Source organism: Nilaparvata lugens, chromosome 1, assembly GCF_014356525.2.
Source record: "Nilaparvata lugens isolate BPH chromosome 1, ASM1435652v1, whole genome shotgun sequence".
In the NCBI taxonomy this organism is placed as follows: domain Eukaryota; kingdom Metazoa; phylum Arthropoda; class Insecta; order Hemiptera; family Delphacidae; genus Nilaparvata; species Nilaparvata lugens.
The window spans coordinates 16,611,468-16,624,617 of NC_052504.1; the positions used below are offsets into that span (position 1 = coordinate 16,611,468).

Consider the following 13,150-nt stretch of genomic DNA (forward strand, 5'->3'; position numbering starts at 1 on the left):
CGAGAATTTCCAAATTTTCGCTCATCAATCAAAATAGATTAGATTCAATCAATTATTAAATAGATTGTTGGATAGATCAGTTAAATGCAACAACTATAAAGCTAGAATTATTAGATTTGAGAAAAATCAGAGATGTTTATTGTCTCAGCTCTAGTGGTCAGTTCAGTAAGAAGGTATACATGAGAATGTAAGAAGGTGGATGAGAATATTTACTACTTGTAAATATTTCAAGGTTTGCTGATAAATATGTTGCAACCATACATCATGGTTCGTTTCTTCGAAACAAATAACTAAGCAACCAATCAAACGAGAAAATATTTCAAATAATTCCAATGTGTCTACATGATAATGCCTGAATTTGAATGAAGAGACTTACTTGAGAAAGTCACTGATGCCCGTAAATTGTCTGCGAAAGTTTTCTTCCATCTTACTCCTGGTTGCAGTGAGTGCTTCTCGAGTCTCATGGAGCTCCAAGTCTTTTTTACGAAGCTCATTGCTGAGCTTTTCAATTTTTGAATTGAGATTTTTTATCTGTGAGAATGAAATAATTATTATAATACAGATCAGGAAGTAGTGATTGAATTAAAGTACGTCTAGCGACAGGTATTCAGGGAAATCATTGGGATAATTGGAGAATAGTAAAAGTTATTGAAAATATTTTGGATACAATATTTAATACATAATATTTTATAGAAGGCAGGAATGAATAGCGATATTCTCAACAGTCCCATTACTTTTCTGAATGAATCATGAGTAAATATGATTGTATTTTCAATCACTAAAATTAGCATTTTTAGGTCGTAATCAATCAATAATTATGCATGTTGGCAGACGGCCTGAAGGCCGTTGCTGTACAAAATTTATCAAGTGATTATATTTTTGTTGTTGTTGATGTCAATAAAGATTTTTTGAATTATTATTATAATTATGCATGAAGGATCATCAATTGATTAGTAAAGAGTATAAATTTGCTTCTTTAGAAATGTATGTAAGAGAGGAAGGTTTAATCTATTCTGAGACACTCAAAAATCGAATAATTTATTAGTTTAATGTGGATAATATCTATTTTTTATTTATTTATAATTTTTACAAAGTAGCACTGATTGGGAGAGAAAAACTAAGGGTATTCCTCGTAATATTTCTATCCCAAATTTAGATAACATTTTAAAAGTCCAAAATAGGGTTATGGTTTCACTTTTCTAAAATTTAGTCCATTTTCACTAAAACAACGAAAAACATATTTCAATTAATGGTTCAATGCGATTGATACAACAAAATGTATCTGACATTTTTACAGTTTCAAATTTGTTTTCTGAGTGATCCTGGAAGGTTCCAATCATTGATCAGAATTACGAGAAATATGATTTTAAAATAAAGGATTTCAAATAAGAAATAATGGAGCTTACCTCAACGCAGGATTTGCTGTGTTGTTTTTTATAGTCTTCTTTGAGTTTTGCAATAGTATCTGCTCTTTTTGCCAGTTCGAGATTGAGTTCTCTGATGGTGTGTTCCTTTTCTTTCAACAGCGATTCCATTTCAGAAAACTGTCAAAACAATAAATTCAGTTGGTAATTAGAAAAAAAAACATTAATTCATTAATTTTAGGTAATGATAATGATATTCATACACACACACACACAAACACACACACACACACACAAACAAGTACTTATAAGATTGGGGTAGAAAACAAGGTGGACCCTAAACTATTTCTCTCTTAAATGTAGATATTTACAATGAAAAGCACTACATAAAGCATTAGTACAATAAAAAGCTATTCTACACAAACACATAACTTTCTGTAATACTGTTTCCAACGATAATGATTTCAAATATTTCAACCACTAAGAACAGATTGAACTATCACATTATTTTACAGGATCGAATGCTCAATGAACTTCAAGAAATGGAAAAGGTACAGGAGTTATGATATAAAAATAATTTATAATAAATAATACCTTTAATTCGTTGAGATCAGGAATGTCTGATTGACCTTGGAACTGGTTGAAGTTTACTGAATCCCATCCATTTCTCCTCAGTAATTGAATAACATTTTGTAACTGAAAAATGATCAAAGCAGAATTTTGAAAACTTGGAAAATCAAAATATAGTTTTGATGTAGTAGTTTTAATAAAGTTTTTGGTTTGTTTTAATATAGATTTTGTATTTGATTTATAATCTTTCAATTTGATGATCAATGTTATTTGATTAGGCGATAGATTATTTGTAAATGCTACATCAGTTATTTAAAACTATAAGGTATGAACCTTTCTAACTAACTATTCACCTGAGCACTGCTTGAATCTGACTTTATCATAGAATCTCAGTGAAGGATATTAAGACTGTGCAAAGGCTAAAAATAAACTTTCTACTCGTGATATTTTTCGAAGTTTTTCGAATTGTATATTATCAAGCTATCAAAACGAAAGAGTTTTCTCAGGAAAAAATTTTTTCCGATCGTTACTTTTTGAGATATGAGCGTCTTAAGTTTCGATATTTGGGACAGGACATTTCAAATTCGGTAATAGATAAATCCATGAGATTCAGAGGATAAATTTGTTATGATATTTTTGATTGAATAAAACAAAAATTTTCTGAGAATATCAATTTTTGAGAAAGTTATTCAACTTACCAAAGATGACCAAAAATAACTCAACTAAAAGTTATTTTTGGTCATTTTTAGTAAATTGAATAACTTTCAGCTCTTCTGCTGAAGAAGTGCAGAGTTTCACACTCTGTCTGGAAAAAATGGACAAATGTACATTTTACACTGTATATTCAAACGATTGGAGTACGACTTGCTCAATATTCTTCATGCGTCACCAAAATATAGCTTTCAAAGTACAACAACAGTAGCTCACCTTGGGAGAGTAAACGGAAGGGAACTGTTGATCATCCATCATTTGAAGTGAACTATTAATTGGACCAACAGACGCATCAACAGACGTTTCACCTTCACCAATCTCCTTCAGAATCACACTTATTATCGAATCTCTCACTGTAAATGAATGAAATTCTTTAAAAGACCTTTCAATTTTGAAATGAGTATTAAATTGATAAATTGATCCAATTTGAAAGAAATGTACGTAGAATATTGATTAATTTTTGTACCTATATTTTGGCAATTCAATTTTCATTAGAATGCAATCATTTCTTTATATACAATACATTTTCAAGGGCCTCTTGTAAAATGAAATTAAATAAAATATAAAATCGATTGCTATTCTTCAGTTACTAATCTATTCTATGAACACATGTGAGGACGTATCTTACATGATTGTACAGACATATAGCTTAGCAATCCAATTAAATTTAAAAAGGTTTATTAAATGAATAAATTATTTTAAAAGGTACAATCGTTAAAATAAATGGAAAGATTCATGTGGACATCGAGATGAAACAAAATTTCACGTAAATATGGCAAAATATGTTTTTTTAACTAATAAACAAATATAGGTACCTTTCAATTCATCTTCTAATGCTTTAATACGTTCTCTTGGTATCAGACAAGATCCCGGTGGTTCTTCATGATGTTTAGGAGGTTTTGCTTTTGATGGCAAGGCGCTTCGTTTTTGCTGAGCAGCAATTCCCTCTGCCTGAAACAATAATAAACAATAAATCTAGATAATAGAATACACTAATATGAGATTAGGTACAACATGCATCACTAATAATAGAATGCGGTGAATCAGATTATGTGAGATTAATAAATTATATATTAATTGTGGTGGCTTTTCCATCGACTCATAAAAATACTCCACTACTAATATTCATGAGTTGCAGCTTTATTAGAGAAATAAATGAGTTATTAGAAATCGATACTTGAACTTACCACCAAGAGATCGCTTCCATCAAATCCAGTGGTAGCTTCATGGTGCATGGATGAAAAATTCCCCAAGTCTTTATTTTCATTTGAATTTCCACAATCAACCTTACATCTGTCCTTCGATTTCCAATTTTCATATTGCTTCAACTGTAAATCACAAAGAATACAAACATGATAACAAAATGCAAGTAGCCTAAAATATAATTTTCCTGATGAAGCCTTCAAGACATGTTCTTGCGATGATGAAGATATTAGATGGCAATATCTGAAGCTTTAGGTAGATTCAGAAACCAAGTAGTCCAGTCAAATGGTCGTTTTTCAGGAAACAGCCCCTAAAGAATTTTTCTCGACGGTTCTATATGTATTTTGGGGCGCTGAATTCGAATCTGAAATTTTCTGACATGCCAGAGGGCGGCTTCACCCCCAAAACCCCCAAAAATTTCGGAATTTTTTCAATTTTCCCATTCTATCTCGTGAACCTTCAGTTTCTCAAGAAAAATCATTCTTGACAAAATGAAGGAGAATAGAATGTCCAATAAATTGAGTCGTCGCGCAGGATTCTACCATTTTTGGTTCCGGAGTTACGAATTTTCAAAAAAAGGGTATTTTTTAAGGGGTTTTCAAAATTATGCAAACCTACCACTTCTACCCAATACAACATGGATATTTTTCTAGTATAGATAAAAAACCACACATCACATGAAAGAACAATTCATTATGAACAGGATTCCTTAGGAATTTTTGAATTTAGTAGTGGGGGGAGGGGGAATATACCCAAAAATAGAAAATCATGTCCTACAGCCAAAATACAAATTTTTCATTATAATACCTTTTCAAGGCCTTCCTAACAAAAAAATACATATTTCGGCTGAAATCATCTCACGCGGGTTATTTTCTATGAGAATCACCCGTTGGAAACATTTAATTTCAGTATTTCCTAGTGGGGGGTACGACATAAGGATAAGTCAAGGATCAAAACTTTTAACACTTATAACTTTTGACAGAATGATCAGATCTCCTCGTACTACAGCTCATTCTTCTCAGCTCGTCAAGGCGGTTCAAAATCATGTATCATAATTGAAATTTGATGAAAAAATAAAAAAAATCCACTTTTAGTGTATTTCAGCCCCTATTTACACAGAAAAATGGCAAATTTCCATATTCAAAACTGTGTATCTCGGTAACCTGAAATGATAAAAAATGGTACTTGATCTTGATTTGAAGAACAGAATCTCCTCTTCCATGTGAGGTGAATGAATTTTGTAAAAATATAATCGTGAGGTAAGATACGTTTGATTAAAAAATCAAGAATTGCGATATTTTCCTCATTTTCACAGTCTAGACCGATTTTCGATAATAAACAGTCATGCAAGATGGGTTTAAGGCAACGTAGCTTATAGACCATGTAATTCTCTTTCATTTGAGACCAATCGCAAGTTTCTATCATGTATCTTACTCGTTTTAGAGACTCTTGAATAACAGTAAAATTGCAGAAAATGAAAATTATCATTTTTTCAATTTGCTGTAACTTTTGAACGGTATTGAAATCAGAAAAACGATTCATGGGAGCGGAAAGAGGAGAAAATTCTCTACAACCTTGACTACCTTTTCGATTTTTTATCTGAAGTGTTTCACAAGCCGCCCTCTGGCATGTCAGCAAATTTCAGATTCGAATTCAGCGCCCCAAAATACAAATAGAACCGTTGAGAAAAATTCTTTAGGGGCTGTTTCCTGAAAAACGACCATTTGACTGGACTAAAGCGATTTTGAAGATTATAATTTTGTTAGCGGAGCTATCCTCAAGAAGCCACCTTTTCAACGAGAGCTTGGACCTGAAGTTTTTAACTCCAAACAGCAAACATCTTATTAATATCAAAGTATTATCATCAGCAAAGCAATAATGTGAACTTTTAATCTTGATGGCACCCGGCAATTAGACAAAATAGTAAGATGGAAGAACCAATCTAGAGAAAAAACAAAATCGGTAACTTTTGCATCATTATAAATCCTTATCACAAATCTTTCTGAACGTAAAGTTATTATATGAGCACAGTCAACTCTATTTGAATGCCTTGAGGCTCTGATGCTCAGGAGAATGGCAACGTTTGCTTATTATACTCGGTTTTTCGAGCCGAAGACGACGCAACAAACATGCGCGAGTGAGAGTAAAGCAAGACCTATTCACAATACCCACCTAATTTCTTTGTAATGAGCCACATTACCTGATTCACTCTAAATTCAAGCATTGTGAACTGGTATTTATGAGTCGAACAATGAAAAGCGAAACCGAGCCTTCACTTTATATTCACATAACAGCAAAATTTATTCTATTGTTGTCTCTTCTTTATATAAATTCAGTTTTTATAAGATCAGTTACTGATCACTCCGACTAAGAAAAAGTAAAACTTAAGTGAGTACCTTCGAGTAAAAATACCGTTTACATACCACAGATACCTAGAATATTTGTCTAAAGTAATACCTTAAAATTCAAGTGAATTTAAAAGAAATAGCATTGGTCAAGATTTAATAAGTTATCAATTGCATGCAATGCAATCTAGCCAATTGGCAGCTGAACCTGCAGTAGTGAACTTATGAGATGATCTCTAGTTGTTCGGTTCGGGGGTGGAAGGAGGTAAAAATAACTACTCATGCCTGACTGCTATATTCTTAATTACTTATAAATTACGGCATACTGGCTGGTTGACTCAAATAATGTTATTGCTACGCACAGTAGCGTCTTGATGTTGTAAAAGAGGAATATCGACCCAGGGATCTTCCTATCAATCCACGACTTTAGACATGTACAGATGTGGCCTGATAGTTGTTGACTGACTGCTGTAAAACTAAATTACGGCGTGCTAGGCTCCTGGACTCAACCAAGTAAGAACTGGAATCAAGTAGCAAGTAACTCAAATAGGTGGCAACAAATCAGTTGCTTGACTAATGTTCCGAAGTAGGTTAGATGCTGTTAAGGGCAAAGGGCAAGTACCATGCAGTTTTTGGTAGCCGCGTACTGTATGTTATCTTGATCTGGGGATATGCGCCACATGCCAGAGACATTCTACTGTTTCAACAGAAAGCTCTCCGAATCATCACATAGCCATAATCTGAACTGTTACAGTTTTTATTTTTTACGCCATCGATCCCACAATTGTGAGTAATGGATGAAGCAGAAGGTATTAAAGGTATAACAAGTATGATGCACATTGCCAGTCAATCTTCCGCAGATTGGGCATCCACATAGTGTATGGACACTATACATCTTGGCTTCACTGCCATATGTGAGGAGTTACATCACAATACTACATCGGATAGAGCAAGTTCACTCCTACAACACTGAGGACAAATTTGGATGTGCCGCATTGTCGAAGGTGAGGGACTGCTTTCCCATGCTGGCGATGAGGATGTTTATTAATCCTATACAGGAATGACCTGGTCTTTGATCGAGAAATTGAATATTGATATCAACTCGTACTGTAGGCCGTGACTATCAGTTGTGCCAGTTGGTTGGGCAGGGTATTCAACTAGAGATGACAGTTTTAAACGTCAATAGAGACCCATTTATAATAAAACTGTATGTTTTAATTGAATACAAAATATTGCTCTCTTCCAACTTTAGATTTAGTTATCTTCTAGGATTTGAGTCAAACTTTAGATCGTATACAAGGATTTGTACTAGAAAAACCCAAAGTTTAAAATAAGAACAAAAAGAAAATTAAATATTCATATTCTAGTAAATAATAATATTATGTTGGCATTAGGCTTGGACTATGGCCTTACATTTTTGTAAAAAATATCAATCTTTAAACTGTTACAATAATTTTCAAAATTTAATAAACATAACGAGCATGGTATGAAATTTAAAACAATTGTAACTGATAAAAAATATAGCTTATTTTCTAAAAAAAGAAATTTTCTCAACTTCTAATAATATTTTTACAAGCATAAGGAGCATAACCTAGATAGGCCCTACTCATACGGCACATACCTTACTGGAGAAATGATCAGCAGAACTTTGTTTGTCATCCATTTTTTCAACAGTATTTCTTTCCAACTGACATTTTAGTAATAGAATTAGATGTATAAATTTGTTGCATATTCAAATCACAAAGCACAAATAAAGACCTACATTCACAACAGATTTTAATCATTTCAACGCGGATAACTGATTTTTTTAATGTGTTATTAGTTTTTTTAAACAAAAGATCGTTACCGAATCCTATATTCAATTCTAACTAATACTATACGACCAAAGAAATCGAAAATAAACTCGTGTGTGTATTTATTTTTGGATCTTCCCCGCTTCACATCTTCTTCTTCATTGAGTGTTGAGTTGTTTATTTTCAACACAACGCACCAAGCACCAACTGTCATGCAAAAAGGCAATCTGTATCTAACACAGAATCGTAATAAGAACGCGCAGGTAACTGTTTTGTTGAATATGTTCAGTTTTCTGTGATTACTAAGAAGTAACGGTGACTGATTGTAAAGCAGATCCACAGAGAAGCATGAGTTCCTTCTACTTTATGGAAGAATTCCTTCTACTTTGTGGTTATATTACCGTTACCGAGTATCCTGTGATAACGGTGAACGTTGCCGGTCGATACTCAATATTTTAGGTCACGATAATCTTCTGTCAGCTTTTGAAATACATCCGACTTGAGTCACTAGAGTGCATTGAACTGAACTGAGTCAGTCAAGGTCTATAGAAACCTTTATATTAAATATAATTGTATTTATACTGTTAAAAATAATATTATTTACTATAATTATTGTATTTATAGACCTTGAGTCAGCTCAGTCAGCTGAGGAGCAACGAATCGGCTGCTTTTGGGTCACGGATTCACAAACACTTGTTGAAATTGCTCGAATGGAGAGTAGCAGAAATGGTTATAGCCGAAATGAGGATCAAGTATGAATATTTAATACATTGGTAGATCCATTTAAATTTGTTACTTTCCTTGCCCTATTACCATAGGTAAGGAAAGTATTGCTTTCCGCAAGGGACTCCCCACCAACAAAAGCCATACGAATTGACTTTTTTTTCCAAAAAAAATTAAGGTACCCCAATTTCTAAATTTCTATACATTTCAAGGTCCCCTGAGTCCGAAAAAGTGGGTTTTGGGTCTGTGTACATGATATCTCATCTCCCAGTTAACGGAATGACTTGAAATTTGGAACGTAAGGTCCTTACAATATAAGTCAAATCAAATGTTTTTATTGTCGTTCACAATTATACATGTATTGACAAAGTCATGAAAACGGAGCATAGTCCTTAGTCTAAAGCCGAGGAGAATAAAAACATAACATACCATATATGGAATTTAAACATTAAAAATAAAAAAACTATAAGAATAACACCAGAACAGACAATAAAATTTGGGATTGAATAACAGAATTGATTGAAACAACACTTCAGCACTTCTAATACTTAACACTAAATAATTATATGTGGATGTTCAAAGAATTTCCTCAATGTCATAGAAAGGATTTTTACTCAGCCAAATATCCAATTTATTGAGAAAAGTAATATTATCATATTTGTTAATGGACTCCAACAAACTATTGTAAACCTTTTTGTACATTATACAGTGACTATTAAGAGATTTACTTAATCTGCAATATTGGAAATTCATTTTACCCCTATTATGTTTACTGTGTGAGTGGACATGTTCATTAAGAGTTGTTTCTGGTAATTTCTTTAAAAGAGTAAGCAGCAAGTTCAAAGATGTAAAGATTGATGACAGTCTTAATATTTAATTTTATAAATATAGGCTTACAGTGATCCAAGGGACCTGAAACATTGAAAATTCTAACAACTTTCTTTTGCAACCTCAATATCTCTGCAACCCTCGGAGAATTGCCCCATACAAGAAGACAGTATTTAATAAGGGACTGAAAAAATGCAGAGTAAGCCATTCTCACACTATGTGGAGTCACACATTGCTTCAGACGTCCAATGAGATAGATGACTCTTGAAAACCTAGCTTTTAAATAATCAATGTGTTTTCCCCAGGTCAGTTGATGATCAATGTGTACCCCTAAAAATTCAACATTATTTACAATATCCTGTTGAGTATATTCATTATCATATGGTCTCAGACTAAATATGACATTTTCAGTCTTATTAGCATTTAAAAGATATCCATTTGCTCTGAACCAGGCTCCTGCTTCATCAAGTGAGTTATTAACAGCATTTGAGAGCTTAGCCATATCATTAGAGACATTCAAAAAGGTAGTATCATCCGCATATAATACTGTTCTGCTCAAAACATTGTGAGGCAAATCATTGATACTTATAAGGAATAATAGAGGACCCAGGACGGATCCTTGCGGTATGCCATACTTCAGCATCAGACCACTCTCCATTGACGCAGACGGTCTGCTTTCTATTCTTCAGGTAAGACTCAAATAGTGTTAGAGAAACTCCCCGAAAACCGTAATAATGAAGTTTCTCTATCAAGTCACCATTGTCGACGCAGTCAAATGCTTTGCTTAAGTCACAGAATGTAGCCTGTGCATAAGACCTATTTTCAAATGCCTGCAAAATATCATGGACCAAACCCTCAACTGCATCAACAGTTGCTTTGCCTTTTCTAAACCGAATTGAACTCCTGATAAGTTATTTTCCTCCAAAAATACAACAACTTGTTCACATATTATTATTTCAATAAGTTTAGAAAGAACAGGCACCAATGACACAGGACGATAGCTCTCTGGTTTATCTTTAGACCCCTTTTTGAAAATAGGGCACACCTTTGATATTTTAAGTTCCTCAGGGAATTTCCCCTCTTGCAATATTCTGTTTATGCATGCGGTCAGTGCTTGCACAATGTGAGGTATTATTATTTTTTTTAAATTGTTCGACATGTTATAATAATCATAGCTGTAAGAGTTATTCAACTGTTTTGCTGCCTTTAAAACATCAATTATTGTGACAGGTCTCCACTCGAAACACCTATTTAGCCTAACATTAACTTTATTAATACAATCTTTTACTGATATATCAGGTTTGACAATCTCTCTTTTAACCCTATCAACGGACTCAACACAGTAACTGTTGAATGAATTTGGGGATATCAATGGTTCAACGCCTTTTAATATAGTATTACAACTTTTTTTATGAGAGCCCATGCAGTCTTACATTTATTATTGCTAGATTCGATACGTTTACTATTATAAGTAACTTTGGCATTAGTCACCTCTCTGATATAGACTTTTTCAATGCAGTCAACTGGTTCTTAATTTCGACACTGCCTGTGCTTTTATGTAATAAATGAAGTGAAATTATCCTATCCTTTTCCTTGGCTAAATCCTGAGTATACCAATTATTTATTTTATAGTTATAATAACTATATAATGTAACTAATAACAACTATGGTATATTCATTGGTATGAGTATACCAATTATTATATAATTATAAGGATCTGACACGAACAATTTCGATCAAATGCAATCCAAGATGGCGGCTAAAACGTTGTCAAAAACAGGATTTTTCGCGATTTTCTTAAAAACGGCTCCAACGATTTTGATCAAATTCATACCTGGAATAATCATTGATAAGCTCTATCAACTGCAACAAGTCCTATATCTGTAAAAATTTCAGGAGCTCCACCCCCATCTATGCAAAGTTTGATTTTAGATTCTCAATTATCAGCCTTCATACACAATTTAAACAACAAATTTCAAGTGGAAAATATTGAGCATGAAATCTCTGCAATTAATGTCCAGTAACATTTTCACCTAAAATTGAAAATAAGCTTGAAATTCGAAAAAATATTATTAAATTGCAAACTGTTGGTTCTATTAAATCATTCACTACGAAGAGATAGCAGACCTCGTGTGTCACCAGCGTTATTGTCCTATCACCAGCTGTCTCATATATTTGAATAGTAGACTTGAGATGCGCGAGAACACTAGCGTCAGGTGATCAATTTTCATAACGGCAAGAAAATTGTGTGAGTGCGCCACACCAGATTTTTTTCAATTTTGAATTCTAGTTGAATAAGCTTGAATGTTACTACAAACTTAACCAGAAGCTCTTACCTCAAAACCTTTACCTAAAATACTGATCTTTATTCCAGGAGGCTAGGCCTAAAATTTAATTTATAAATTCTATGTTGGTGTGATTATTACTTCTTTTAAATGCTTCAACGGTTCAATTTCTTACCCGACATTCCTAGACCCCCCCCCCCAGTATTTATTTTGAGTATTTCATAGTAGGCCTACTCTGTGAACAGTAGACCTTGTGCAGCAAGTCTGAATACAATTTTCCTACTATAAAAGGCGGTGGAATGATGAAAATTGGCAACTGTGGGGATCCTATAATTTCCACTCATTTCGTCAGAGTGGAAATGGTTATTTGTTCATTTGGGGGACCAAACTTTGCTCGGAAATTTATATCATTGAATAATTTAAATTTATATAATTTATCATCAACAACTAACATATAATTAGATTCATGTTAGTCAGTAGAAATGATAGGACAGAGTTGCCAATTCTCTGTTAGAAAACAAATTATTTCCTTCAAAAATTTCGTTTTATTTCATTTATTCTTCAGTTTTGGAAATTATATGACCACTTTGACAACCACCATAGGTGGCTTGGAAATTGTAGATAATTTAATTCTGAAGTAAAGATGTTCAGTCACTTTTTGTCTAAAAGGATGCAAAGGAGTCTGAACAAACAAAACATAAAAAATTGAAAAATTTATGCTATAATAATAATAATATTTTCTTTATTCATTAAATAATGTACAAGTACAAATGAATAGTGTCAAAGATTTTACAACTCTAGGGCTAGGCTATCTCTAGACTACAAAGAAATTTATAATTTATTTAAAAATTAGCTATTATCATTGATCAATAAAGTACCAGAATTGTGAGGCTCGGGCGGTGCGCTTTAGATGAAAAGTATTTGCATATTTCTTTAGAATTAAACTATAGGTACAATTTCTTTTCATTTGGAATACTATTAAGAAATAAGTTTTTTGGACTATCTTTCTTATTAACTCAACAATCATTACTTACATAGTTACCCGGTAGGCTACCTACTTTTAATTGGTTTCATTAGATATCTCAGCTAACTTCACATACCTAATAATAATTGAGCATTTCAGTACCTTGGCAACAACTTTTGGCAACTACTGACAGCTAACAGAGACCAGAGCTGCTGTTAAGTTGGCCAGCTCTGCTTCAAGATTAAGTTGCCCACATTGATATCTCGGGATATTTTTCCTATTCAACATTGTTCATATAAGCAGAATATTGAATAGTCGAGAACAAGCCTTTTCACTGCGGTTGGACAGACCTCTATATATATAT

General features: G+C 33.1%; 1 protein-coding gene across 1 annotated transcript in view; it reads right to left on the bottom strand.

The window, feature by feature from the left end:
• The window catches only part of LOC111060934 (uncharacterized protein PFB0765w), a 30,703-nt gene extending 22,532 nt beyond the window's left edge, over positions 1-8,171 (bottom strand). Inside the window, exons 1-7 of the mRNA XM_039419897.1 lie at positions 7,815-8,171; positions 3,833-3,973; positions 3,461-3,596; positions 2,862-2,998; positions 1,959-2,060; positions 1,407-1,544; positions 377-531 (exon numbers count right to left, since the gene is read on the bottom strand). Of these exons, the coding sequence (XP_039275831.1) occupies positions 377-531; positions 1,407-1,544; positions 1,959-2,060; positions 2,862-2,998; positions 3,461-3,596; positions 3,833-3,973; positions 7,815-7,856 (851 nt within the window). The 5' untranslated portion in view covers positions 7,857-8,171. The remainder of the gene's footprint in view (positions 1-376; positions 532-1,406; positions 1,545-1,958; positions 2,061-2,861; positions 2,999-3,460; positions 3,597-3,832; positions 3,974-7,814) is intronic.
• Positions 8,172-13,150: the final 4,979 nt, after the last annotated feature.